The sequence below is a fragment of the Tripterygium wilfordii genome, chromosome 21 (genome assembly GCF_013401445.1).
Source record: "Tripterygium wilfordii isolate XIE 37 chromosome 21, ASM1340144v1, whole genome shotgun sequence".
NCBI classification, from domain to species: Eukaryota; Viridiplantae; Streptophyta; class Magnoliopsida; order Celastrales; family Celastraceae; genus Tripterygium; species Tripterygium wilfordii.
In genome coordinates this window covers 12,030,273-12,054,682 of record NC_052252.1, presented here as the reverse complement: position 1 = coordinate 12,054,682, position 24,410 = coordinate 12,030,273, and the positions used below count along the sequence as shown (strand labels likewise).

General features: G+C 35.4%; 2 protein-coding genes, 1 long non-coding RNA gene and 1 pseudogene across 6 annotated transcripts; 1 reads left to right on the top strand and 3 right to left on the bottom strand.

Annotated features, from left to right (window-relative positions):
• Nucleotides 1–1,343: 1,343 nt before the first annotated feature.
• LOC119988205 (F-box protein CPR1-like) lies at nucleotides 1,344–4,424 on the top strand. Of its 4 annotated transcripts, XR_005465568.1 has the most exons (4): nucleotides 1,344–1,537; nucleotides 1,956–2,668; nucleotides 3,439–3,591; nucleotides 4,178–4,424. XR_005465568.1 is itself a non-coding variant. In XM_038833168.1 (3 exons), exons 1-2 carry the CDS (start codon nucleotides 2,570–2,572, stop codon nucleotides 3,548–3,550), a joined length of 759 nt encoding a protein of 252 aa, XP_038689096.1. In that variant the 5' UTR covers nucleotides 2,527–2,569; the 3' UTR covers nucleotides 3,551–3,591; nucleotides 4,178–4,424. The 4 variants fall into 4 exon arrangements, 2 of the variants coding, with proteins under 2 accessions (XP_038689096.1, XP_038689095.1); XR_005465567.1 differs by lacking the exon at nucleotides 1,344–1,537 and having other exon boundaries at nucleotides 2,527–3,216; nucleotides 3,439–3,616; XM_038833168.1 differs by lacking the exon at nucleotides 1,344–1,537 and having other exon boundaries at nucleotides 2,527–3,216.
• A 7,956-nt stretch (nucleotides 4,425–12,380) lies between these two features.
• LOC119989173 lies at nucleotides 12,381–16,006 on the bottom strand (annotated as a pseudogene).
• Nucleotides 16,007–17,001: 995 nt separating this feature from the next.
• On the bottom strand, nucleotides 17,002–19,432 carry LOC119989175. Its single transcript, XR_005465739.1, has 3 exons — nucleotides 17,965–19,432; nucleotides 17,575–17,650; nucleotides 17,002–17,499 (listed from the first exon to the last, which is right to left on the bottom strand). It is a non-coding gene; the product is annotated as an uncharacterized LOC119989175 (long non-coding RNA).
• A 515-nt stretch (nucleotides 19,433–19,947) lies between these two features.
• On the bottom strand, nucleotides 19,948–22,946 carry LOC119989172 (F-box protein CPR1-like). The gene is made up of 3 exons (XM_038834531.1): nucleotides 21,738–22,946; nucleotides 21,421–21,486; nucleotides 19,948–20,318 (listed from the first exon to the last, which is right to left on the bottom strand). Exons 1-2 carry the CDS (start codon nucleotides 22,895–22,897, stop codon nucleotides 21,447–21,449), a joined length of 1,200 nt encoding a protein of 399 aa, XP_038690459.1. The 5' UTR covers nucleotides 22,898–22,946; the 3' UTR covers nucleotides 19,948–20,318; nucleotides 21,421–21,446.
• Nucleotides 22,947–24,410: the final 1,464 nt, after the last annotated feature.

The window sequence follows — 24,410 nt, the reverse complement described above, 5'->3', positions numbered from 1 at the left end:
AAGACAAGAATCATTGAACCAAATCATGCATTCATTAAATTGCAATACTTATAATATTCATGCTAGGCTACATTAAGCCCTAGCAAAAAGATTTTGTTACAACCTATCATCCAAGAAACAAAATCAAAATCAAAAAGAGAATACATAAGAAAGAAGATGAAGAAACCCCGTTGAGATTGATGGAATTGAGGTTGGGAAGAAAGTCTTGAACCCTTGTAAAAGCTTGGAGAGAATGAGGTTTGCCGCCTAAAAACCCAGAAAAATATTGTCATTCATATGCTCGATATTTGAATTTCTTGATCTGATCATACTTACCACGTGACTTGTAGTTTCCCTTTGATCTTTCATCACATCATTATTTTTGACAGTTTCTGTGGTGATTTTTTGTGTTTTTTTTGTTATGATTTTGGTTGTAGACTACAGATGATATGTTATCTGTTTAGATTAATTTGATATCTGTCATAATGTTATATGTCTTGCTAAATGTTCTATGTTTTGTTAAAATGTTATATGTTTTTAATGAAATGCTATTTGTCTTTAGTGAAATGTTATCTGTTTGAAGTTCCAAAACATATAACATATAAGAACATATCCAAAACAGATATATTATCTGCAGATTCAGATATAATTTCAGAAGAAAAAAAAAGAGTTCGAAAAAGAAATAAAACCTCAAAGGTGATGCGCCTTGATCCGTAAAGTTGATTGGTGGTGTTGATGGTCATCGGAATTGGCCGTATCGGCTAAATCTAGCTTTTTTTCAAATGGTAGTCATGATTTCATGAAGCTTTTTTGGCGAATCAAGTGATAATCGATGGCTAATGATGATTGACCTGACAAAAAGCTTTATTTCGATATTTCATTTGTCGAAAACGATGACCGGACGGCCAATTTCCAGTGATCGACGTGAAGGAAGAAGAACAGAGAAGAAGATAGAGAAAAAAGGAGGAGGAAGAAGAATGACATCACACGTCACACGTGTGACTCTAAGATGGATTTTAGAGATATTCTTAAGGGTATTTTTGTCAACATAAGACAAATGTACTTTTTTCTATTTTTTTTTTCACTTTGTCCTTCCTTGAATATATAATTACCGTATTGTCCTTTTCCCTAATTTTCCCATTTTTTTATCCATGCCCTATTGAAGAAAGTGAAAATGTGAGACTATGTAATTATTAATTTTTAAAATAAATACTTATCTAGAAAATAGATACTTATATGACAAAGTTTTTTTTTTTCTTTAACTAAAATGTCTAACTTTCATAAAATGGGCACTAATATCACATTTTCCATTCCAATAACCATCAGGCTGGGCTGGGTTGGGCTCATTTATAGTCTAAATTAAGGGGAAGTAGAACCACAGAGCATAGGTTGTATTGGAAAAACGCATCACGCGTAAACACGCCTAACGAAGTTTGTTTCGCTCTCCTCTCTGTAAGTGCCAGTTAGGGAGCTGTGAGCATTTCTTCGATCGGGGAACTAGGGTTTGGTTGAAGCAGGACTGAAATGTCTGGTCATCCGGAACCTGAAATAAGCGCAAGTAAGCCTGATTCTCTTGAGTAATTTTTGTGTTCATGCATTTTCGTTTTAGGGAATTTTTTTGAACGACGGAGTTGAACGGTTTGATTTAGTGCATGATTTGATGATCTGGGGGGGGGGGGGGCTTGGATGTTTCATTGGCATTGTTTGGAGGAGAATTTTGAGGAACGATTCTGAATTGGATGAGCGAAATGCAATTGTGCAATTTCATGCCGTGTTTTTTGTCTTTGGAACTACATGGAACCAAAAAGAATACAGTAACATATAACTTATAGAAAGATTGATGAATGGAATCAATTTGGGAGTTTAGAAGTTATCATGAACCTTGTTATTTTTTGCTTAGTTTTAACATTTAGTGATTTCATAATAACATCGGAGAGGAGTTATAAAACTCAATTTCCATATCTTTGGCTTGTCAGGAAAGAATTGCAAACTCAATGAAGCAGTCATGGTTGCAAGTGTGCCTTTGGAACTCATAACAGATATACTTCTACGATTGCCTGTGACGCCTCTGCTTCGTTTCAGATGCGTATCTAGGTCCTGGCTTGCCGAAATTGATGGCCAAGATTTCATCAAGAGTCATGTGAGACGATCCATTGAAACCACAACCAATCATCATCTCATTCTCACCGAAGCTGATATAGTGGATGAATTGGATATGAACACTTACCCTCCAACTCGTATGTTCTCAGCGAGTCTCGACAAGGGACTTGGTCAACCCCTAAAAGCCCTTAGCAACCCTCTGATATCTGTGAAATGGAGAACCGAAATATTGGGCTCATGCAATGGGTTGCTTTTATTGCAAAACAATGATCAAGATCTTGTACTTTGGAACCCTTTTACCAGGAGGTATAAAACGATGCCCACTGAGCCCATTGATACCCCTACCACACTTCGAAATCAAGGTTCACCCACATATGGATTTGGCTATGACACCATCCACGACGACTACAAGGTTGTAAGAATCATGCAATGTTTTTCTTACGATATTTGAAGAACAGCAGCCTGTGAAATAAAGGTATTTAGTTTGACTATGAATTCTTGGAGAAGGGTTCAAGATTTTCCTTGCCCTGGAGGATACGTAATTGGTCAAGAACCTGGGCTATTAGCCTGTGGTGCTTCACATTGGTTGGTACATCTTTACAAAAGTTATGCTGATGATAGAGAGAAAGTAATTGCTTTTGATTTTGGGAAGGAGGAGTATCAAATGTTGTCGCTGCCTTCTTTTACTGAAGTGTTCGACCATAATTGTCTAGCTGTCCTTCAAGGATGTTTATGCGTGTACTCAGTTAAGGCTACAATTCAGGTCACACTATATGTTATGAAACCATATGGGGTGAAAAATGAGGATTGGACCAAGGTGTTGACTGTTACTCAAGATGCTATTCCTAGGGATTTTTTTGAATACATTAGGCCTTTGATGTATTCAAAGAGCGGTGATAAATTACTCTTTGAGGAGACCTTCCAAAGACTTCTTTGGTACGACTTGGAAGAGAAAAAAAATTTCGAGATTGAGATAGGAAACAAGCCTCCTGCATTCCTCGTAGAGGTTTGTTTGGAAAGTCTTGTTGTGCTAGGTGAAGACAATAGTTTTGATGGACGTGACGAATCTAATAGTGATGATGGATCTCATGGGATTGAAGATAAAATTTTAGTGGATGAGAGGGATATGACAATGGGGTAATCCTTATTCGTGTAGTTGTGGACTATTTGCTTGTCTATCCTAATTTGATGTTTCGGTGTTTCTTCTGTTTCAACATTTTTTATTTTTTAATTGGCCTTGACGAAAATTTACTCCTTGTTTAATTCTTTATTTTATACACAAGTAATTGTTTTAAGTAATTATTCACATTTCTCTTCGTTAAAATCTTTATTTCTGATTTATTTCAAATTTTCCATCAGAGACGAAGCATTAGCTCTCATGCTATTGGCAGCAACAGCTGTAGGAAAAGGGCAGGAGGCAGCTGAAACACAAGGAGGCAGGCGTGCTGGTATTGATGACCTTGACCAGTGATGATCAATTGATGTGGTGGAATCGAATTGATGGAAGGCATGGTAAGAGACTAAATAAGAAGTTCAGGTAATTTGTCAAAGTTTATTTGATGGATTGCTCTTTCATTCATGTAGTCAATGAAGTTTTTATTTTTCAGTGATTCTTGTGTTACAGATTCAGTTTAGATTATACTTGAGCAAAATTAAGCATATTACAGATACATCATACAATCCTAGTAACATTAGAGAGAGAAAATATGAAGCAGTTGATTTGTCCAACTTTTCTGTTTAGTGAAACACTTTACTTCATTTTTTTCCAGTTCATGGCCTAATGGCCTATTCTGTAAAAGTTTCTATTTCCATGACTTCTTCAGCTTGGTGAAATTATTCTCATCTTTACTCAAATTCAAATGAATAAAGCAGGACTGGATGGGAAAAAACTTATGAATTACTGAATATTGTTCACAGTACTGTTTTTGGATTACTTTCTTTGCTTAGCTAATGCATTTCTTCCATGATTGATTAGTTTTTTAGTTCATATCCTGGAAAAGATAAAGGTATTGTATTATTCTCTTGGACATACTTTTTGAAGTAAACTTATTCTCTGGCGTTATTTGTTGTCTCATGTGAGAAGTATTGTTCCTGTCAGGTTACTGCTGGACAGCTGAAGGAAAGAAGGGCCCGATCAAAAATTTCTGAGTTTTAATTCTTTTGCTATTTTTTGAACTAGTATTACACTTGTGAAGCATTTAGCTTATCTTACCAATGGCTTATGCAGGGTTTACTTATATCCTTAATTTCTAATACACCAGAAAAACAATATATAGAATTGAGTTGATAATTTCTATTTGAACATTTGAATTGACCAGTGCGAATATGAAATAGTTGCTTCTTGATGTATTATCATGGTTCCACGCCATGACCTGATGAGTGTCTATGACTATGGAAAACTTTCCATAGTCATTGGTTGGTTTCCCCCTGCAACAGAAAAAGAGGAAATGTGTACTGAAATATGGCATTGAGTATAAAGGAATATACTAAGATTAAAATCATTGATACTTCTTTCATGCTAAAAAAAATCTGCCACTTTCACACCATCAATGACTGAATAATTTATTCTAAGTTTCTAACCAATGCCAGAGAAGAAAACCTGCAGAGCCAAAGAGATCCTTGGCTTTTCCACCTGCAGACTGATGTCTTGGTGCTATACTATTTCCCTGTGCTTTAGTGCAACAGACGAAGTTGGTATAATTCACAATAATATACATTATATATGGCTCCAAATTTTGTAGGAATAAGAAATCTAAAAGCTTTATTTCATCAATTATTATAATGATATACCCCAGCATAAGTACTAATTCCAATAAGACACAGTACAGAAACAACATCACCATAGACCTCCTTTGAACCAGTAACTTTGAGTACCTTCACCTTGTCTTTTTTTATCAGTTGCACTGCAGCAATACAAGCATCGACTAGATAATTCAAGAAGGAGGATCTCTTAAACACTTAATGGATAATCAATAGGCTTCATGTAAAGGTCTATCGAGTAAAGTTTAGTCCATGAATCTAAAGCAACTACAACATTTGCAACCATTTCTCATTACAACCAAGCATAATTGGAGCAAGAAATTGATGTTGGGGGCTACAAAAGATTGACGGGGTACGGGGCAACACCCATGGAAAATTTGTTTTAGAACTATTTACAAAATTACAAAACTATAGTGTGAATATGCTTCTATCATATTATATTTTGACTTTAAAAATATTTATGCTATCTTCTTTTACAACATTACAAAACTATCAGAGATTCAAGAAGATAGAGGAAGAAGAACGAGAGAGTTTAGAAATTCATTCATTTACTTTTGAATACATTACCTAGAAATGTTAAGCAGATTTATATTTGAACTACCTATACTTAACTTACAGTCTAATTGATGCTTATTCAAATCAACCCTCGACAATAATTTTTTAAGGTTCAACCGGTTGATCCAAATGGTCCAAGGTTAAATCGTATATTTTTTCAAAATAATTTAATTTAATTATAAATAATAATATTTTAATAAATAAAATCTTTACTTAATTATACACCGGCAGTGCTAGACATCCATAAGGACTTTATAGATAACCCTACATAATTGATGTGGTAATCCACCTTATCCATATGATTTGGCACGATTTCAAAATTTGAAAATTAAAAAAAAAAACACAATTAATTAGGCACTCAACGTATCGATAATCACAAGGGTATTGGAAACCCTAAGCTCGTGGGAGGGAAATGAAAGTGGCGACGGAAGCTTTGTTTCTTTCGAGAATTTCGTCAAAGAACTACAATCCAACCACAAAATTTCAAGGAGGACGGAAATCCTTCAAGCAAGATAGTTGATAAGGTAACTTTCATTTTTTTATAGTGTAATATGATGTTTTTACAGTTTGATTATGGGTTTCGAAATCATGAAAGAGGTTAAATCCTTGTGGTTTAGAATGGCGAGATGAAAATAGGGATGAATCATGTTTTACATTGTTCTGTAATTTGTATTGTTGGTTTACTTGTATATTACATGAAAATATGAAGTTTTGTATGCTGGTTTGACACTGTATGATGATTTTCATGAACTACATTGTGCAAATATGGTATTAAATTGCTCTTTTATGGTGATGTTAGGTTGGTCTGATGAATTTTATGGGCCTATATAACCACAGCTATGCATATTACGTTGTGTGAATATTGATTTGTTTGATTGATTAAGCCTGTTTGTTAATCACATTGGCAGAAATAGCCAATGTAACTAAGGAATTGTGATCCTTGGATTTTGAATTGCAGCATGGCTAAATCAAGAGCAAGAAAGCCTATTTCATCCGGGGAGCATTGGTAGAGAAATCATCATCTTCTAAAGAGATTGATGATAAGCCTCATCCCTTTCAATTTTGGTCAAATGGAGCCTTAACAACACTTCTAAGAAGTCTTAACCTGAAGAAAATGCACAAAAATGTCTCCAAAAAACGCCATTTTGGAGCTTGTTCAAGAAGATAATGCATGAGGACCACAGTGACTTGAAGACAAAAAAACAAGAACACATTGTAAGAGATCTGACACTACAAGAAAACATGTATTTTGCGATGGATTTTCCGTCGCAAAACAATTTTGCGACAAAATTTGCAACAGAATTTTTTCCATCACAAAAGTGCTCGTCGCAAATATTTTAGAACGGAATTTTTTGTGACGGATTTTGAGACAAATTTTGTGACGGAAAATTAACGACGGAAATAGTTTACAATGGAATTTCCGTCGCAAAACCCTAAATAAAAATAAAATAATTGTCTTTAATAATTTCCCAAAAACATTTAGTGACAAAAATTTTGTTAAATTTCGTCGCTAATATATATTTTCTTATGAATTTTTAGATTTAGTTTTCTTAAATTAATATTTTTAATTATTTGAAAAATTAATTGACGATGAAATTTTCTCTAAAATCCAATGGCTAATTTTGAATTTTTTCTAAAATTTCATTTTATAAATAATCATTTTTTAATTTCAATTTTGTCTATAAAATCGTACCATAGAAACCCAGAATATGAGAAATCCAAAAAACTACTGCTAAACATCAAATTTTGAAAAGAGAAATTACATCAATTAAACGAAACAAGGATAGACAACTAGAATTAAAAATTACATATCATAACCACTCAGCCCAACAAATTTGTTCACAAAATTGAAATAGCACAATTAGACATTCTCACAATCTAGGAAAAAAAGAAAAGAGATGTCCGACTTTACAACCAATGGTCAACCACCAAAATTAAACCAAAAATCCTAAAGCAAATCTAAGAGCTTGTGAATTTGATAACCACCTCAGTACCCTAAGAAGTAGTATGCTTCGCGAGTTTACCCATAAATACGAGCCTAACAGCAATCTGAATCTCCATGAAAGTGGGTGGGCTTCTTTATGTACCTGACTAGACGATAATATTCTTGAGTGGCCTTCTCGAAGATTTAATTGTTGAAGTTGTTCATGAATCTCATGGCTTTGTTCGAGTTCTCGATGTCTGGATGTACCTATATCAACACCTTGAAAATTTAGATCTTGTAAGTCTGTTGATGACTTCTCCAACAACTGAAGATGAAGATGCAAATGATGTTTGATAGGAGAATTAGATAGTGATAGGAGGGTTGGGTGTATTTAAGAACTAAGGTAAAGGTGAGTTGGGGATCGATGACGTGAAAGATTTTGGGATGTTCGATATTTTGATAGTGAACGGTCTAGAATAATTTATAGTTTAATAATGATTTTGTGGAAGTTTCGTGTTGCAATTTGTATTACGTGTTGGACTATGCTTTGATCATTACGAGATGCAAATCGATGACGTTATGGGTGTGGTTTGGTGAGAAGAAGTAATGGACGGTGAGGATTAGTTTGATTATCTTCACAAACTAACCATAATCAATTAACTTAGTTGCTGTTGGGGGAGACGGAAAGCAACTAAACTAAATATTACCCCAAGGAAGTCCAGAAAAATGATCACTACACTCAATCATCTAAAGGCTTCTAGCATGGAAGTGGATCCTATTATTCATAATAGTCACAATGAAAATAAATTCTTACAATTATTTTAACTTGTCCTTATTTTAGATTTCTTATGCATCATTACTGACTCACTCTCAATTAAAGAACAATGCATGTGAAGATGTTGTCGTAAATGAAAATCAAGCCTCAATTGCAGCAGACGATCAAAACAATTTAGATCATGTATTGAACTTTTGAACACATTTTTTACGTCAATCCTTTTAGTCTTTCCTTGCATATATTTTGCAAGTTTGGAAACTTCAATTTGGTTTCAAAAGCACTCTTCATCAAATTATTGTCTACAACATAATAATATTTTGTGTTTTACATGTTGAAGAACAAGGGGATGAGAATGATAGAGGCAAGAAAAATCTTCTTATACTTGACGTAAATGGGCTTCTTGATGATGTTATTCAATCTGATTGTCGCGTAGAGGCGGATGCTTTATTACTAGAAGGAAAAGGTGAAGTTGACACATTGACTTTTCCTTACATATGAAATGTATTGTTCTCTCATTTCATTTATTGTTCTCTCATTTCATTTGATTGCTTAATTCTAACTTGTTTGGCTCTTGCTTTTCAATATTTAGGAGGTCATATTGTAATGATTTTCTAAAGTTTTGTTTTGAGAGATTTCGTGTTGGTGTGTGGTCATCAAGATCCAACTACCGATCCATCCATGACTTATTATACTTTCTATTTTCCCCATGTTTTCATAACTTTGACTTTCAGTTATAATAATTTCTTGTTTTGCGTTGAGATCCACATTGTGCCTTGAACCATGCTGCTTGACAATTGCAAGAAAAATCTGGACTTGATGATTGAGGTTTTGATGGGAAAGAGTAAAGTCTAGTTGTGTTTCTGTTGGGTATGTCCTTATTGTTTACGTGAATAACGTGCATACGCCACTAAGTGGCAGTGGTGTTTTTTGTTCAATGTTGCAACAATTTTAAAACCACTCATTTTTTGCTATTTGATCATTTAAATGCATTTCTTTGTGCATCTTGTGGTCAGTGCATGACAATTAGTGTGGTGCAGGATCAGTCTCATTGTTCTCAAGCTAGAGTTAATACATTTGAGAACAATAAAAAACCGTTTTTCTTTAAGGAATTGAAGAAATTATGGGAAAAGCAGCACTCCAATCTTCCATGGAAAGTGGGAGAATATAATACATCAAACACATTATTGTTGGATGATTCGACTTGCAAGGGGTTACTCAATCCGATAAACTTTGTAGTACTTTGCAGTTGCATTTTGTGTTCCCTTTCACCCTTCGATTACCATTCATTTAAACTTTTTGTCTCTCAGACAAACACATATGTATTCCCACATTCTTACAAGTATACAAATGCTCAAGATAAATCATTCGGTAAGATATTTATGTTATCCTTTGAGTTCAACTTGTTTCCCCTGATTAGATACAACTACGTGCAATTGCAATCTTTGGCTATGTGATAGCTTCTGATTAAAATTTAAGAAAAATTAAATATTAATCCGTCATTAAAGAGTTTTGTTCCAAAAATGACACTTTTAAAAATCTTATTCAATAAAGTGCATGTAGTTTGAATTAATATTTCAAAAGGGATAAAAATTAAAATATATGGTTTATTGTCTAAAATACCCTCATCATTATCCTAAAAAATGACATGCCTCCTGCACTTGATTCATCTTTGACGTCCATCGGAAGCTTCGTCTCTCCCGTTAGAAGCTTCGTCTCCGCCTCTCATGGCTTATTCGAGAGTTCTATGACATTTTTGTAGTGATTTTTCATCCTGATTTTTGTTATATTCGAACTATATCCACTCATACTCATGACGGGACTTGTAGATCTTGTTATTTTCCTTTGATCTGTCATCACATCATCATTTTCGATAGTTTCTGTAGTGATTTTCGTGGTTTTTTTGTTCTAATTTGGGATCTGCAGACTACCGGTGATTTGTTATCTGTTTCGATTAATTTGATATCTGTCGTAATGTTATTTGTCTTGCTAAATGTTATCTGTCTTTAATGAAATGTTATTTGTTTGAAGTTTCGAAACAGATAACATATCAGAACATATCTGAAACAGATATAATATCCGCAGATTCAGATCTGATTTCAGAAGAAAAAAAGAGTTCAAAAGAGTAATAAAACCTCAAAGGTGATGTGTCTTGGTCCGTAGAGTTGATTGGGGGTATTGATGGTCGTCGACGTCTGTCATATTGGTTGGATCTAGCTCCTTTTCAAACGATGGCTGTGATTTCACAAAACTTTTTTGACGACTCAACTGATAATAGATGATGACTGGGCTTTGATTGGGCTGACCTAGAGCTTCATTTCGGTAGTTCATTTGTCGAAAACAATGGTCAGATGACCAACTTTCGATATGGTGACGCAAGAAAGAAGGAGGAGGAAGACGAAGAAATAAGGAAAAAGAATAAGAGAGGGTATTTTAGTAAGTTGGTAGACTTTGTCATTTTTTTAGTTTGTCGTTGTTGGAATATAACTTTTAGTTTTTATCCTCATGGGTAAAAACCCCTAAAATCTATAACAAATATCTCAATTTATCCTTCTTGAAAAACCACGTTATAACCTTAATTCCTGTGACTTAGTTAACTTTCTTATTCAATGTTTCAGAAAACTTGATGGTTGATTATTTCCTCTTTGTGCCTATGGCTACCACAGGTACTGAATGTGATCTTCAGATGTTTTTGGAAGGGGTAGCTGGTGCTGAAAATGTACAAAGATATGTTAAGCAAAATCCGTTTGGTCAACAACCTATTACACTGGATCACCCATATTGGAATCACTACAATAATGAAGTTCAAACCATAAGCCCTAAAACATAACTATTATGGGAAAGCCTTCGTTAATTGTGCTCAAATATATTAATATTAATTGTTTTCATTAAAATACACTCTTATTACATTATTTTCATTAAACACTAACTCTTACTACATTGTTTCTTATTAACGCACATTATTTCATTTAACACAATGTAGCATGTCATGGCTTGAGATAATGAGCTGCAATGGTGATGCAAGGTGGAGGTTTACGATTTGTTGATGAAGATGGGGACACACGGTTGAGGAATGTCGAAGATGGAGGCAACATCAACATGATTTTAGATGTAATTCCATTATTTTTCTATACCAAACAAGAATTCCATTGTATTTGGATGTAATTCCGTAAAATATTTTTTTTATACTCAACTAGTCAATTCCATTGTTTTTCTCAATAAGGAAATGTCATGATATTAAATTTCAATTTTGTCATGGGAAACAATGTTAATTCAATGTAATAAGAGTGTGAAATAATGTAATAAAGGTCTCTGTTGATAAAAAATAATGTAACAATAGTCCAAAACAATGTAATGAAGGCTCGTGTTGATAAAAAATAATGTAATAAGAGTATAAAATAATGTAATAAAATAATGAAATTTCTCATATTATATAAATAATTCATTATTTTAAAATAAACAAATGAGATTTCTCATATTATACAAATAATTACATTGCAATAAACAATTTCCATAATGTAATAAAAACATTGTTTTAAGTGTTGAGATTTTTATACACTGTTTAAAAAATAAATATAATAAAACAATGAAATTAAGCACGCTCAGGTAAAACCTATAAACAGTTTTGCATACTGAATCCGAATATGTAATTTTTTTGAAAACTAACTTGTATTTTGAGAGAAAACATTTTGAATTTTCATTTAAGAAAAGAAAAAGTAAAAAGTTGTGATGTCACCAGAATTGATTGTTTTGAAAATAACTTGGGGTATTTTTGTATAAAAAAATACATGATACACTTTCTATGTTATCTTGTTTAGAAAGCATGCCACCCATAGATCATGGACCATTATGGATGATTTCATTATGAATACATAGCGCTGCCGTAAATTTAATGAGTCCGTTAACGAAAATTCACTCATAAAAACAAATGGCTAAAATGCATAGAAAACCTGTATGATTTAAGTCATTTTGAGGTAAATCCCTTCTATTTTGAAATGTTTTAAAACATCTCTTAAACATATGGATTTGTTTTGTTACTCTTCCTCCCACTATATGTTACCAATACAACCCATGAACTTATGTATTTCACACTAGAGAGAATATACCTAGAAATAAACTAAACTGCAAGGGGTCTTCGTAAAATTTAGTGACAGAAAAAATTTGGCAAGATAAATACGTAAATTCGAGGGGTGGTGTTAAAAGACATTTCAAAAACACGTGGTATGTATCTCAAAATCATCTAAACCACAGGACAATCCGTGATTTTTAGCCAAAACAAATACTGAAATTAAATGTACAACTTAATCGTGTAATTTTTTCAAACTGAACTGCTTTTCTGTCTGTACAATTTCATTGTGTAAATTTTCTATATGTTCCACATGTGCTTCTCTTTCTTGTTCATAGCATACAAGTGCTCTACCGTTTATAATGAAAAACACTCAACACACGGTGATCTTCCTCGAGTTGGAAAGCTATGTATCCAAAGTAGGTTTATAAGTCATAGAATTCTCGCACTGCTGTATATAATACATAACTGATCCTAGTATTAATGTAGAGGCGAACTGGTCAGTAATTGTATCTCGACTTCTCACTGGACTTTTGACTTGGCAGCTTGCGATATACTTTGCGTTGATATTGATGGAGGACAAGTCTTGTATCTAACATATTCGGATGCCAATCATATTTCTGCTCACAACAGGATAGGCTTCATTGTCGCATCTAGAACAGCAGCAGCAGCCACTAGAACAGCCTCAGGCCTACATCAACTTAACAAAGAACACAGTTGTTAAGCACAAGATACTATGCCAACAAAACAAATAACCTAATGTGACAATCAACAACAAAAAGGAAGAAAGTATCGCAATTGCAAGCTTGACCACACATTTTAAGCTCATATTGCTGATTTATCATAAATAAAAAAACCAAAAGAAATAAAACCGAAGATTATATTGCTTTGCACTTGTAGATAAACACAGCTGGTTATCTCATATGGTCATATATCTGTTTCTTTTATTGAAGGCCAAGGAGAGATCATTTACAAAGTCCTACAACTAAAAGATTCTATGATATTCAAAAGGGTATTGTCATCCACCTATTTATTTTAAGACAATGCTAATAAGACGCTGAACAGCTCCATAGCAAATTATATGACCCCAAGATGGAGCCTCAAGGCCAAGTAGGTCTTGTGTAAACAATCATGCATAAATGCTCACAAGATATACGAAAAAATAGATTGACGAAGGCAATATTATCAGCAGAAAGAAAAATAGGAGACTACTGACTAGAGTCAATGGAAAGTTAGAAGCAATGTAGGCATGCCAACAATTCAACTATCAAATGATCCAACTGCCAAACAATCAAATAGGATTCCGCCTTCCAGTCTAACCCAACAATTCTAAAACAACTAGAAGTTAGAGACTACCCACATTGAGTTATCGTAAGATGGGATTAAAACAAAGGATAATATCCCGAAAAAGGTATAAACCATAGAACAATTATGTTCTAAAAAATTCGTTTATACACATCAAGACAAGTGGCATGAAACTTCCCCGGCATCATTTAAGCCCTTGAAGAACCCAATAATGCTCAGGCTATAAAAGTCATTCGTTTGGGCAAGTTATTCACAATTCAGTTAAAACTAATAAAATAATAGAACATTACTTGTCTATCAATAATAAGAATATTTGAATGACATTTAGTAGAAGCAGATTAGATTCAATGCAAGTATATAATAAATAAACACAGTCCATGGCATTAATTTTCTTGATCTAAAACAAGACAATCATAAATAAGTTGATCAACCAAAAACTCAAATTCTTTAATAATACTTTATAGGGAGAAGTTTTCAAATGACCCCTGTACTTTAATGAAAGGATCATTTTGGCCCTTGGAACTTCATTTAGGTTGAATTTAGCCCCTCAACTTCCAATAATGTAGTCCGTCAGCCCCTGAGCCCATTTTCCGTCAATTTTTGCTGATGTGGCAATTGTTTTCCGTTACTAACATGACATGTGGCTTTCAGACTTGCTACCACATCAGCTAAATAGACGAAAATTGTAACGGAATACATTTTTGAAAGTTCATAGGCTAAATTGATCCTAAATGAAGTTCAGGGGCTAAATTGATACATTCACGAAATTTCAGGGGTCATGTCAATACTTATCCCTACTTTATATCAAAATAGTCTTGATCTCAAAAACAAGATTTGCAAAAGATACTTCGCAAAAAAGAAAGGAAGAGGGAGAAAGTCCACAGAATAAGACCAAATAGAAACCTCTACTCTTCCTGCCATTGCATCCCATAAAAGAGAAAAGGAACCACCCTCAAAGACAAAAAAGACTAATGTAATAAACAACATACCGAAGATGCAGCCATCAATACATAGAGGTGAAACCGAGCCAGTAAACATATGTACTTTGAATAATATTGCAAAAGCCAACTCAAAAGGCATATAAGACTATAAATTGAATTATATAAAATATCACCAATCTTACCTCCTTTTACACTCTCCTTACATTACTCCTCAACATGACTATAACACCAACTTGAATCCTTCGGACAAGAAATCATCCCTAAGAAAAAAAGGGTAATCAATGACAATCAATTCCAAATTTTCAATCAAAGTGAAAAAGAAAAAAATAGACGACGAAGCTATGCAAGATTAAAAAAAGTAAAGCATTGAGTCACTGAAAAAATGGTTAACTAATTCACCTCTTCTTCCTAGTTTTCCCCTCACATTCATCTTGTCTTCTCCTATCCAGAGAAACAAGGCTTCCCATGTAAAGCTCTTTCTGGAAAGTAAACGGCATGCCTCTGATCCACACACTGTTCAGTGTCTTATTAACCAAATCATACCATAACATATCTGTGTTATCCTGCTGCAACAGCACTCACGTCCACTCTTTGAAAAGGCCAAGGGCCTCAAATATCTGAAAGGTTGTACCTCTGAAACTGAAAACAACTTACTCCAAGACGTTTTTATCCCATATTCTTTCATGAGCCACAAATCAACACGGGAATCTTTGTAATACGCAAGTAAACACAAGCAATCTCTCAAAACCCCAACTCCCATATCAAAATTCCGGTCCATGTTTTCGGGCTCAGGCACCTCCCTAAAATTCTCAAGCCTACGATCAAGTGAAACAATTAGTTTTGATGAACGGGATTCAGGACCTCGTGTCACCACCCAATGCAGAGCTCCACCAGCATAAACCCCATTACGTCCCCTATAATGCAGATAATAATTCATATCTTCTATCCTTTTCCAACACCTCCTTCTCAAACTATACACCATTACTTCCGACTCAAAATACTGAAAGTCGGTACCCACAAACTGTGCAATCCTAACAACCTTGTAATCATCATTCGCCGGATCATAACCGAACCCATAAACATAAACAGTGCAATCGCACGTCCCGGAGTATCTCCTAAGATCGAGGGACAGAGGTGGCAACACGACGTGCTTCCTCGTAGAAGGGTTCCACAGAGCGATGTGATCAACGACATTGCGGATGCAGAGGAGGCCATTGCAGGAGCCAAAAACCTTGATTTTGTGATTGTAACAAATCAAGGGAGGGTCAAGCTCAATTGGATTGTTGAGGCCGTCAAAATCAATTGATAACAGGTTGGAGCCTACAACGATGCTAAGGTTGCTGCTGGTTTCGATAGAGTGCTCGATGTGACGCTTGATGAAATCGGGGTCGTCAATTAGGGAACGCCATGGCTTGCACACGGACCTGCAGTGGAGGAGCTTCTTCACGGAAAGACGGCAGAGAACTTCCGCAACAAGATCCGAAGGGAGGTTCGACATTTTTTACATAGAGAAGTCAGGACTGAGAGACAGAGAGACGGGATCGAGGGTTTTTATCTAATAGAGAGCTCTTCGAGTCATCCTTGTTCGTCAAATATCACTGGAAAATGGAGTATATTATACTACTATTATTAACATTACCCCTTTTTTGGGATTGTAGATTTGTATTTTGGGAAAAATTAAAATAATAAAAACAATATGTATGGTTTCGATTTCTGTTTATATCAGAAATGTTGCACATTTTTTTGGAGTAAACAACAGGTTAGAATTTTTGGATGGAAGTCAAAAAGAAAAATAAGCTTGCATCACAAAACAAACTTATGTATTAAGTTTAGTATATTTGTAGCTAGTGAGAAATTTTGTACGCGTCAATTTCACAGTCCGAATTTAAATCCGTATTAAATGTTTAATGATAAATTTATATAATATTGTTTTCAATACTAAAAAAAAAATTTAGATCAATATTGAATGTTCAAATAATAAAATTGTATAATTACATTTTTGATACTAAAAAATATTTGTAGCCCCTACATTAGATATGGTATGTGTAAAGGTATTGGATTCTACGCGGTTTTCTAGCTTATAGGTAATGGCTTGATTTATTCCATTTAAACCTAAAACCAAGTTTGTGGGCAATTTGTCGACACAGTCGCTCAGCATCTTACATAGAAAATAGGGCTCCGTTTGGCAGAGCGAAAAAATTGATTTTCAATGCTAGCGGAAATGCTGTGAAAAATATGCTGAGCTTAAAGCTGTGAAATATGCTGTGAGGTGTTTGGTGCCCAAAAGAGCTGACGCTAGCGGTTATGCTGTGAAATATGCTGTGAGGTGTTTGGTGCCCAAAAGAGCTGACGCTAGCAGTTATGTTGTTTAATTAATAAACATACGTAAATAATTGTTGTAATGAATTTAATTTTAGTCTTAACAACTTTAATTAATTATATCTTGCATTTTAGTCCAACTCATTTATAATCTCTCTTTTAAATTAATTTCTATAATTTTCCTAATGTAAACATAATTACTAAATTAACAATATTTAAATGCATGTTTGATATTACACATAATAGTAAGTATCATATTACAATCTCACAACTCGAAATATTTAACTCTCAAATATTGTTTACATATGCCCACAATCTCAATTACGCTCCCTCCGACGGACAAGTTTGTTTGCAATAAGATCTCGAACACGCGTCATTGTATTGTCGTCACGTAAATCCGAATCCCCTGCTGCAGCAGCGTCACTAGGACCTTCGTCATATGAACAACTTGGTTCTTCATCTATGTCCGTGAACTCCTCATCATCTGTCACCCTTAATCGAATAAAATTGTGAAGTGCCATGCACGCTATCACAATTTCCACTTGAATTGGGAACGGGAATGACCGCATATTTCTCAGCATCGGCCACCTATTCTTTGTTACCCCAAAAGTTCTTTCTATCACATTTCGAAGCGATGAATGTGCATGGTTGAATACCTCCTGAGGTCCCGATGCTCTACGACCATATTCAAATTGAGATGAATGATATCTTTCACCTCTATATGGGGCAAGATAACCAATCCTGTTAGGATATCCCGCATCTACTAGATAATATTTTCCTGCAACAATTAAAATAATTAAAATAAAATCATTTATGCTTTAAACGACTTTAAACAAGTATGACATTGTTTTACCTGGCGGTGGATGCGGAAAGTGTATTGATTCATCTGTAATTGCATCCTGAAATACCCGTGCATACTCCTTGTTCTCCTGCAAATTTAAGCAAATATTTGTCAACATCATTACATGAAAGAAGCTATAATCCAATTGATTAATATTGAAAGAAGCTGTATGATAAAAGGCTCTCATTAATTCTAGAATTTGAGGAATCAGAAGCTTTCTTGAAGTGCAATTTTCATATGACATTTGAAAAATAAAGGGCAATCATAGACAATCAGGTCCTTGGAAATTATATAAGGTTGAGCAAACAACAAACACAGTACACGCATACATCTAAAACATCTAAGAAGAACAAAGCAGACAATACATAATAGGTTAGATATATTAGTGAACAGAATGTTTACCTTAATTCTTTCCTCCCACCACTCATTTGATGCATCAACTGTACCCAACTCAGCATTTCATCCAGTACCGGTATCCTTAGCCATAATTTTCGTTCACAATGTCCAATCCTTTCGAAGGGCATCCCATCTGTTTTTCAAAGCTGTCTTTGGCCAGCTGTATTTGGTCTTTGCATTAAATTTTACAATGAGATCCTCCCATTCTATCTTAGGGATCCGACTACCGGGTACCCTCTTAACAGATTGCATTAATTCATAACACAACTCAACTAGGACTGCAGTGGATTTGTCATCCCATCTAACCTTATCATAATCACCACCTTCAATTGAGCCAACCTTTTCTTTTCCTGTTCGTGACATCTATAAACACATAAACATCACAGTATGCACGTGCCAATTGTGAAAAAAAGGACATTAACAGATGAATCAACTAAAAATTTGCTGGGTTGAACAAAGAATGCAATAAATTTAAATACAAAGAAGGAGGAGCTATTTCAATAAGCAGTAAAATATTTATGCTTAATCAAAGACCTATTTAACAAAAGTTATTCTTAAACAGAACAAATGGTTTGCTCATTATCCACCACTAATCCTTATATTTACACAATTCCATAACTGTATGAACCAAATAATAGTCATAAAGAATGCAACTACTTCTTTGAAAACGGATAATATGTGTTAGAAATGCCCTAAAAAAGCTTGAAGCTTAAAGTTTAACTTAACTGAATTTCTACTTTTGACTGGGTAATAAAACAGGACTGAGGTAAAGACGATCAATAATAAAATCAGATATAGTTTTTCAAAAGATCATCAGGTTTTAGAAAACAAATTTTTAAAAAAACACAAACACACAGTGCTCATGAATTACTCAATAATACACAACTGAAGGAATCAACACAGTGAAACAGTACCACGACACCACAACTTCACCAACAATTTCAAATTCCAATAACAGAAAGAAAAATTGATCAAATAAACAAACCAGTCAGCATCAAACACCGCAAACCCTCATTCTAAATCAAGAAAACCCATAAAAGATTCAAAGAACAACCAATCAAAACCCAGTCTAAACAAAAGTTCTTACATAGATCTTACATCCAACGTTTAAAGATCTCCAATATCTCCACAAGATAACAACAATTAAAGAAAACAAAATAAACTAAATCGCAAGAAATTAACCAAAACAACATAAATCGAAGCACACATTCGTTCGAAGGAGCTGCCGGAAAATCGATTTAACGTATGATCGGATACCGAAATCAGAATTAGAAAGTCAGAACTCGCAAAAGTCACTCGATTTGGACGCTTACCTTACTCGCGAAGAGGAAAGAAACCACAAGTAAATCAGAAGATGCAGCAGCGTCACTCGAATCCAGTAAGAAGGTCGATTGAGGCTTGGCAAGATGGAGCCGTCGCGTGACTGGATCGCAGGAGATGAAAAAGATGGACATCGGGTGGGTGTAGAGAGAGAAGAGAGAAGAGAGAATAGAGAAGAGTGTGTAAGATATATGAGTGAGAAATTTTTTTTTTTAATTTCCGCCTTTAACGTAGGCGGAAGCATCAAATAAGCTCCTATTTGGAGCTTATCAGATGCTAGCGGATCCGCTGTCATTTTGACAGCGGATCCGCTGCCACCGCTCTGCCGTTTGGCAGAGCATTAGACGACAGCGTTCCGCTTAGCGGAACCGCTGCGTTATCTGCTCTGCCAAACAGGCAGTAGGTCTTTTTTGAATGGGCCGGTGACAGGCAAAGAAATATTAGGGAGGAGAGGAATATTACTTTACTGCATTAGGTAAGAACGCAAGGTAGTTGACGAAGTTGACGAAAGCGCGTTATGGGACCCAATTACCGTGGCTAAGTAACAATAAGATAGTTTGGGCCCAAATTCCTACTCCACCTTAGGCCCAACCAAGGCTCCCCAAATGATCTGCAAAGTGGCCCTTTACAAATCAGCGGTGGAGGAGGTGACTTGGGAAACACCCTTTCACTACAATCAGAAATTTGCACTAAGAAGAAACTAAAGATTCAGTATCATATTTTGGTTAAAAGCAAGCAAAAGGCCCGTTACACCATTTGAATTCCACAACAAGATATCCAAAATTTGACATCGAGAACCCTTTTCCCTAAACTTTCTATATGTACCCAGAGGCCAAAACATAACTACCTACAGGTTAGTCTTTGTTCCAAGTGCAAGACAAGTTGCATCCCTTTGCAAACAAGGAATCTGATGCTTGCTCTCTGCCTCTTTTATTTCTTTGGTCATGTGAATCCATGTGAACCAGAGCAGCAATGCGACAAAAATGATGAGCATGGGCAACTACAAAAGCACTGTTTCTACTACCTCCTCGCCTGGAAACCTGCAAAAGAAGTTATCCAAGTTTTAACTACCATGAAAACCATGGAAACATCGAGGACAAGTAATCTGCACTATCATAAATGTGAATGAGATCTATCCCGTGAAATTGTCACGCAAAAGAAAAACGTGAAATGGAAATCACAAGCCACGGTTTTAATAGGCTATCAAGTATCATACTAAATTTCTGCCAAAAAACGCTGAAGCAATATATGTCACCGTCATGTGCCAAGATCACCTTCCTCCATGTTGAAAACTACCCAAAAGGCATTTTTGGCATATAATGTCAGCCTAGTACAAGTTTAAAATTTCATTGCATACCACTAAGTATTAACAAAATACAATCAATTCATCATTCCTATTCCCACTCTTAATGAAGTTATGTCTAACAACTGAGGATACTCCATTAAATAGATTTTAAGAATTGAGTGCCGACGAAGAAGTGGAATATCACCAGCACAGATAACACACAAGAAAAGGAAAATCCAAAATGGTTAACACAAATGTTTAGAAGAGAATTTGGCTCATGGTAATCAGCAATGTACGCCTTGAAGGTGGTATAAGAAGTCCAGTATAATTATTTGAGTGCTAATGGGAAAGACTTGCAACAGCAACTTAGTAAGCATCGGACCAACTACTACATGTCCGCTTACAAAATTATAAGGAACAAGTCATGAAGAAATCAAAAGGTAACACACTGCAAAAAAAGTAAAGACCTTCAACCACGCAGCCTGAAACATCCAGCATTCAGTTTAATGTGGATTGACCACTTGCTAATATCTGCCATTTTCCATTACGAACCACTTAGAAAACATCTACCTATTATGTGATTAGTCCAGAAAACAATTTGTTTTAAGTCAAAGTCAATCCGTGATTGATCCTTCTACAAATTTAAAGAGAAAGAACACAATATTTTATTCTCAAAACAAATATGCTTTGGCTGATAGAAAACCCACGCCAAACCTTTTCTTCTTAAAAGGATTTGCCGAATGCCCCATGCCTCTTGTCAAAGCCAAACTAACTTAGTTAAAAAAAATATTCTTCAACCCTTGTCTTTCTAACTGGAAGCAGAAGTAGTGGTACTAATAATCATAACTATAGCTTACCTCTGTTCACTTTGCTGCTCTACATTTCATAAAACTAGTTTGAACCCTGCTGACAGGAAATCATCCCTGAGGAAGACAACATATGATGTGAGATACCAAATCAAACCATAACAGAGTAAAGGGTCATTATAACAATAATAAAAATGCTGTTAAAGATAAAAATATGAAAAGTACTAGCCAACTTAATTTGCAAGACAGAAGAGACCAAGCACTTGTTCCACATCTCAGTATATTTTTGGGGTTAATAATAAAGCACATATTCATATGACAGTGACTACCAAAGCAGAGTCAAGAAAATATTGTTTGCGATCAATTACCTCCTTTTCCTATTCTTCTTGTTTTCTTTCCTTTCCTTTTCCTCCTGCTCCAGCTTCTCCTTCCATTCATTGCTGCTCAATGGAACAAGGCTTCCAATACACAATTCTGCCACAAATGTTGCAGGAGCACCAGTAATCCTCACCCTCCTGGTTCTTTTCCTTCTCAGATCATACCAAACAAGCTTCTCTTCGTTCTTTAGCAAGAGAACATCTTCACCCTTCTTTGAATAAGCTAAAGGCTTCCAATTATAAACGTCAGGTTGTTCTATCTTAAACAACTTAGTCCATGAATCCTCCACTCCATATTCCTTCATCATCCACACATCAACACATGATGAATTGTAATGGCAAAGTGCGCATAAACAACCAGCCAATACACTCAAATCCATCTCAAAACCATTAGACTCGTAATCAGGCTGTGGAACCATATGAAATTCTTCACACCCAAGACCAAAACCAATGATAAAGTTAGGGATACCAGGTGCTACCCAATGCAGAGCATTACCTGCAAGCAAACCATACGACCTATGGAAAAATAACTCATGAAACGGTCTAGATAACCACATCGTATGAAAATTGGCATCGTCCACCGTTCTCCATGAATCTGACTTCAAACTATAAACATCAACCTCAGACTTAAGTGTCCAAAAAACATCTTCAGCATCCTGGAATAAATGCAAAACGATTCTCAGAACTTTATAATCATCGTTCACAGAATCATAACCAAACCCATAAAATACGGACCCAGGATCATCAGATTCGCTTCCGAACTTCAAGAGTGGCTCTACAGGAAGTCGATGGTAGGTCCTAGTGGAGAAGTTATACAAAGCCAGGTTTTGCTCGGAATTTCGCAACAAAACTAACCCATTAGACGAACCAATCGCCTCAGTTTCGCCACCAAGTCCAGCATATAAAGGGTGATGTTCCATTTCAACGGCGGTAGTGAGAGAATCGAAATCGACTGTGAAGAGACGCCTGTCTTTGAGCATGAGGTAGTGATTAGAGCCGGTCTTGAGCGAGTGGTCGAGATGGAGCTTGATGAAATCCGGGTCCTCGATCATGGAACACCACGTCTTGGACACCCATTTGAAACGTATCAGAGACTTCACCGGAAGCCGGAGTATAATTTCGGTGATCAGGTCTTTCGATATCCTTGACATTGTTGCGAGTGAAGGAGTGCGTGGCGCTTTTAGGAAGTACGGCAAAGGAAAGGAGAAAACTTTACCGAGTCTTACATAGGCATCTTGAAAATGTACAGGACAATTTTGTCATTTAATTTTTGTGATTGATTCAAATGAAAAGTATTGAAACTTTGGTCTTAACAAGAAAATTGGGGGGGGGGGGGGGGGGGGGGGGGCATATATTTTTGTATTTGAAAGAGGTTTTTTTTTTTTTTTTTAAAGTTACCATTGTTAAAGTTACATCTCTTCAAAAGAGTTGTCTTTTTATTTGGAATGAAAATATGTGGTTAATTGGTAGGGTTGCACTATTCAAACCCCCTATAACTATATACAAACCCACATATCACATCTCATCAATCAGTCATACATTTTGCATGTGATACAAGAATCTCCTATCACCTTTGAGAATAACAATGACATTGCACCCTAATCATAGATACTAGTATAGTACGCCAAATGCAAGGGGTGGTCTGAGGAGTGCAGCCTGACATTACACTTGACAACGTGAGAAACAGTTTATCAATAGTCCTTTTCTTTTATTTCTGATGATGTTTGGACATGACAAAATCCTATCCACTTCTCAAACGACATTACTTTGTGCCTCATGTGACTCATGTACAAAAGTTTTAAAAAGACTTGTTGATTACTATTCATGAGCATGCCTAAACCCTAAACCCTTATTTGTCGGTGTTACTTCAACTAGTCAGATTTTTTGCATAGCCTTCGCATATTTACACTCAGAAAAAGAGGCTAGTTATACTTGGGCTTTAGAATGTTTGCGATCTGCAATGCATGGATGTTCTAGCCCACGAGTTATCGTTACGGATAGAGAGTTGGGGCTGATGAAGGCGTGTGCTCAGGTATTTCCCGAGACTTCGAAACTACTCTGTAGATGGCACATCTATCAAAGTATTTTAACCAAATGCAAGACAAAAGAGCCTGGAATGCATTCTACCGCATGTGGACTACGGTGCTCGAGTCTGAAAATGAGAGCACGTACATGAATAATATGACAATGTTGCAGCACCATTTGAGCACTGGATGACAATGCCATACATGGATCTATTGATTGCTTCTGCATACAATGTGATATTGCATGTTCTTCATCATGCAGAGAGTTGGACATATCTACCATTAGGTATAGCTCCTCCACCACCCTATTAGCGCGCTGCCATCGCTATAGGGCACGTAAATGGTAATCACTACGTCAAAGTTGGTTTGATGAGGGATTATCCAATGCCTCCCATCACACCTGAATAGGTTCAGTGTAGGCATACTTGCGCAGCTGCATGGATTACTTTGTATGCAGAACGATTCGATGCGTACATGCACTCATATGGATTCATCAAATCTTCTTCCAAAACTTTTGTTCATGTGCTTGAATAAATTATTGTCTGTCTTGAAAAATTATAAAATTAATATCAAAAAATATAATTTATCTTTTATTTACAAGAAAAATTAAAAAGGAAAATAATAATTGAAAAAATTAATA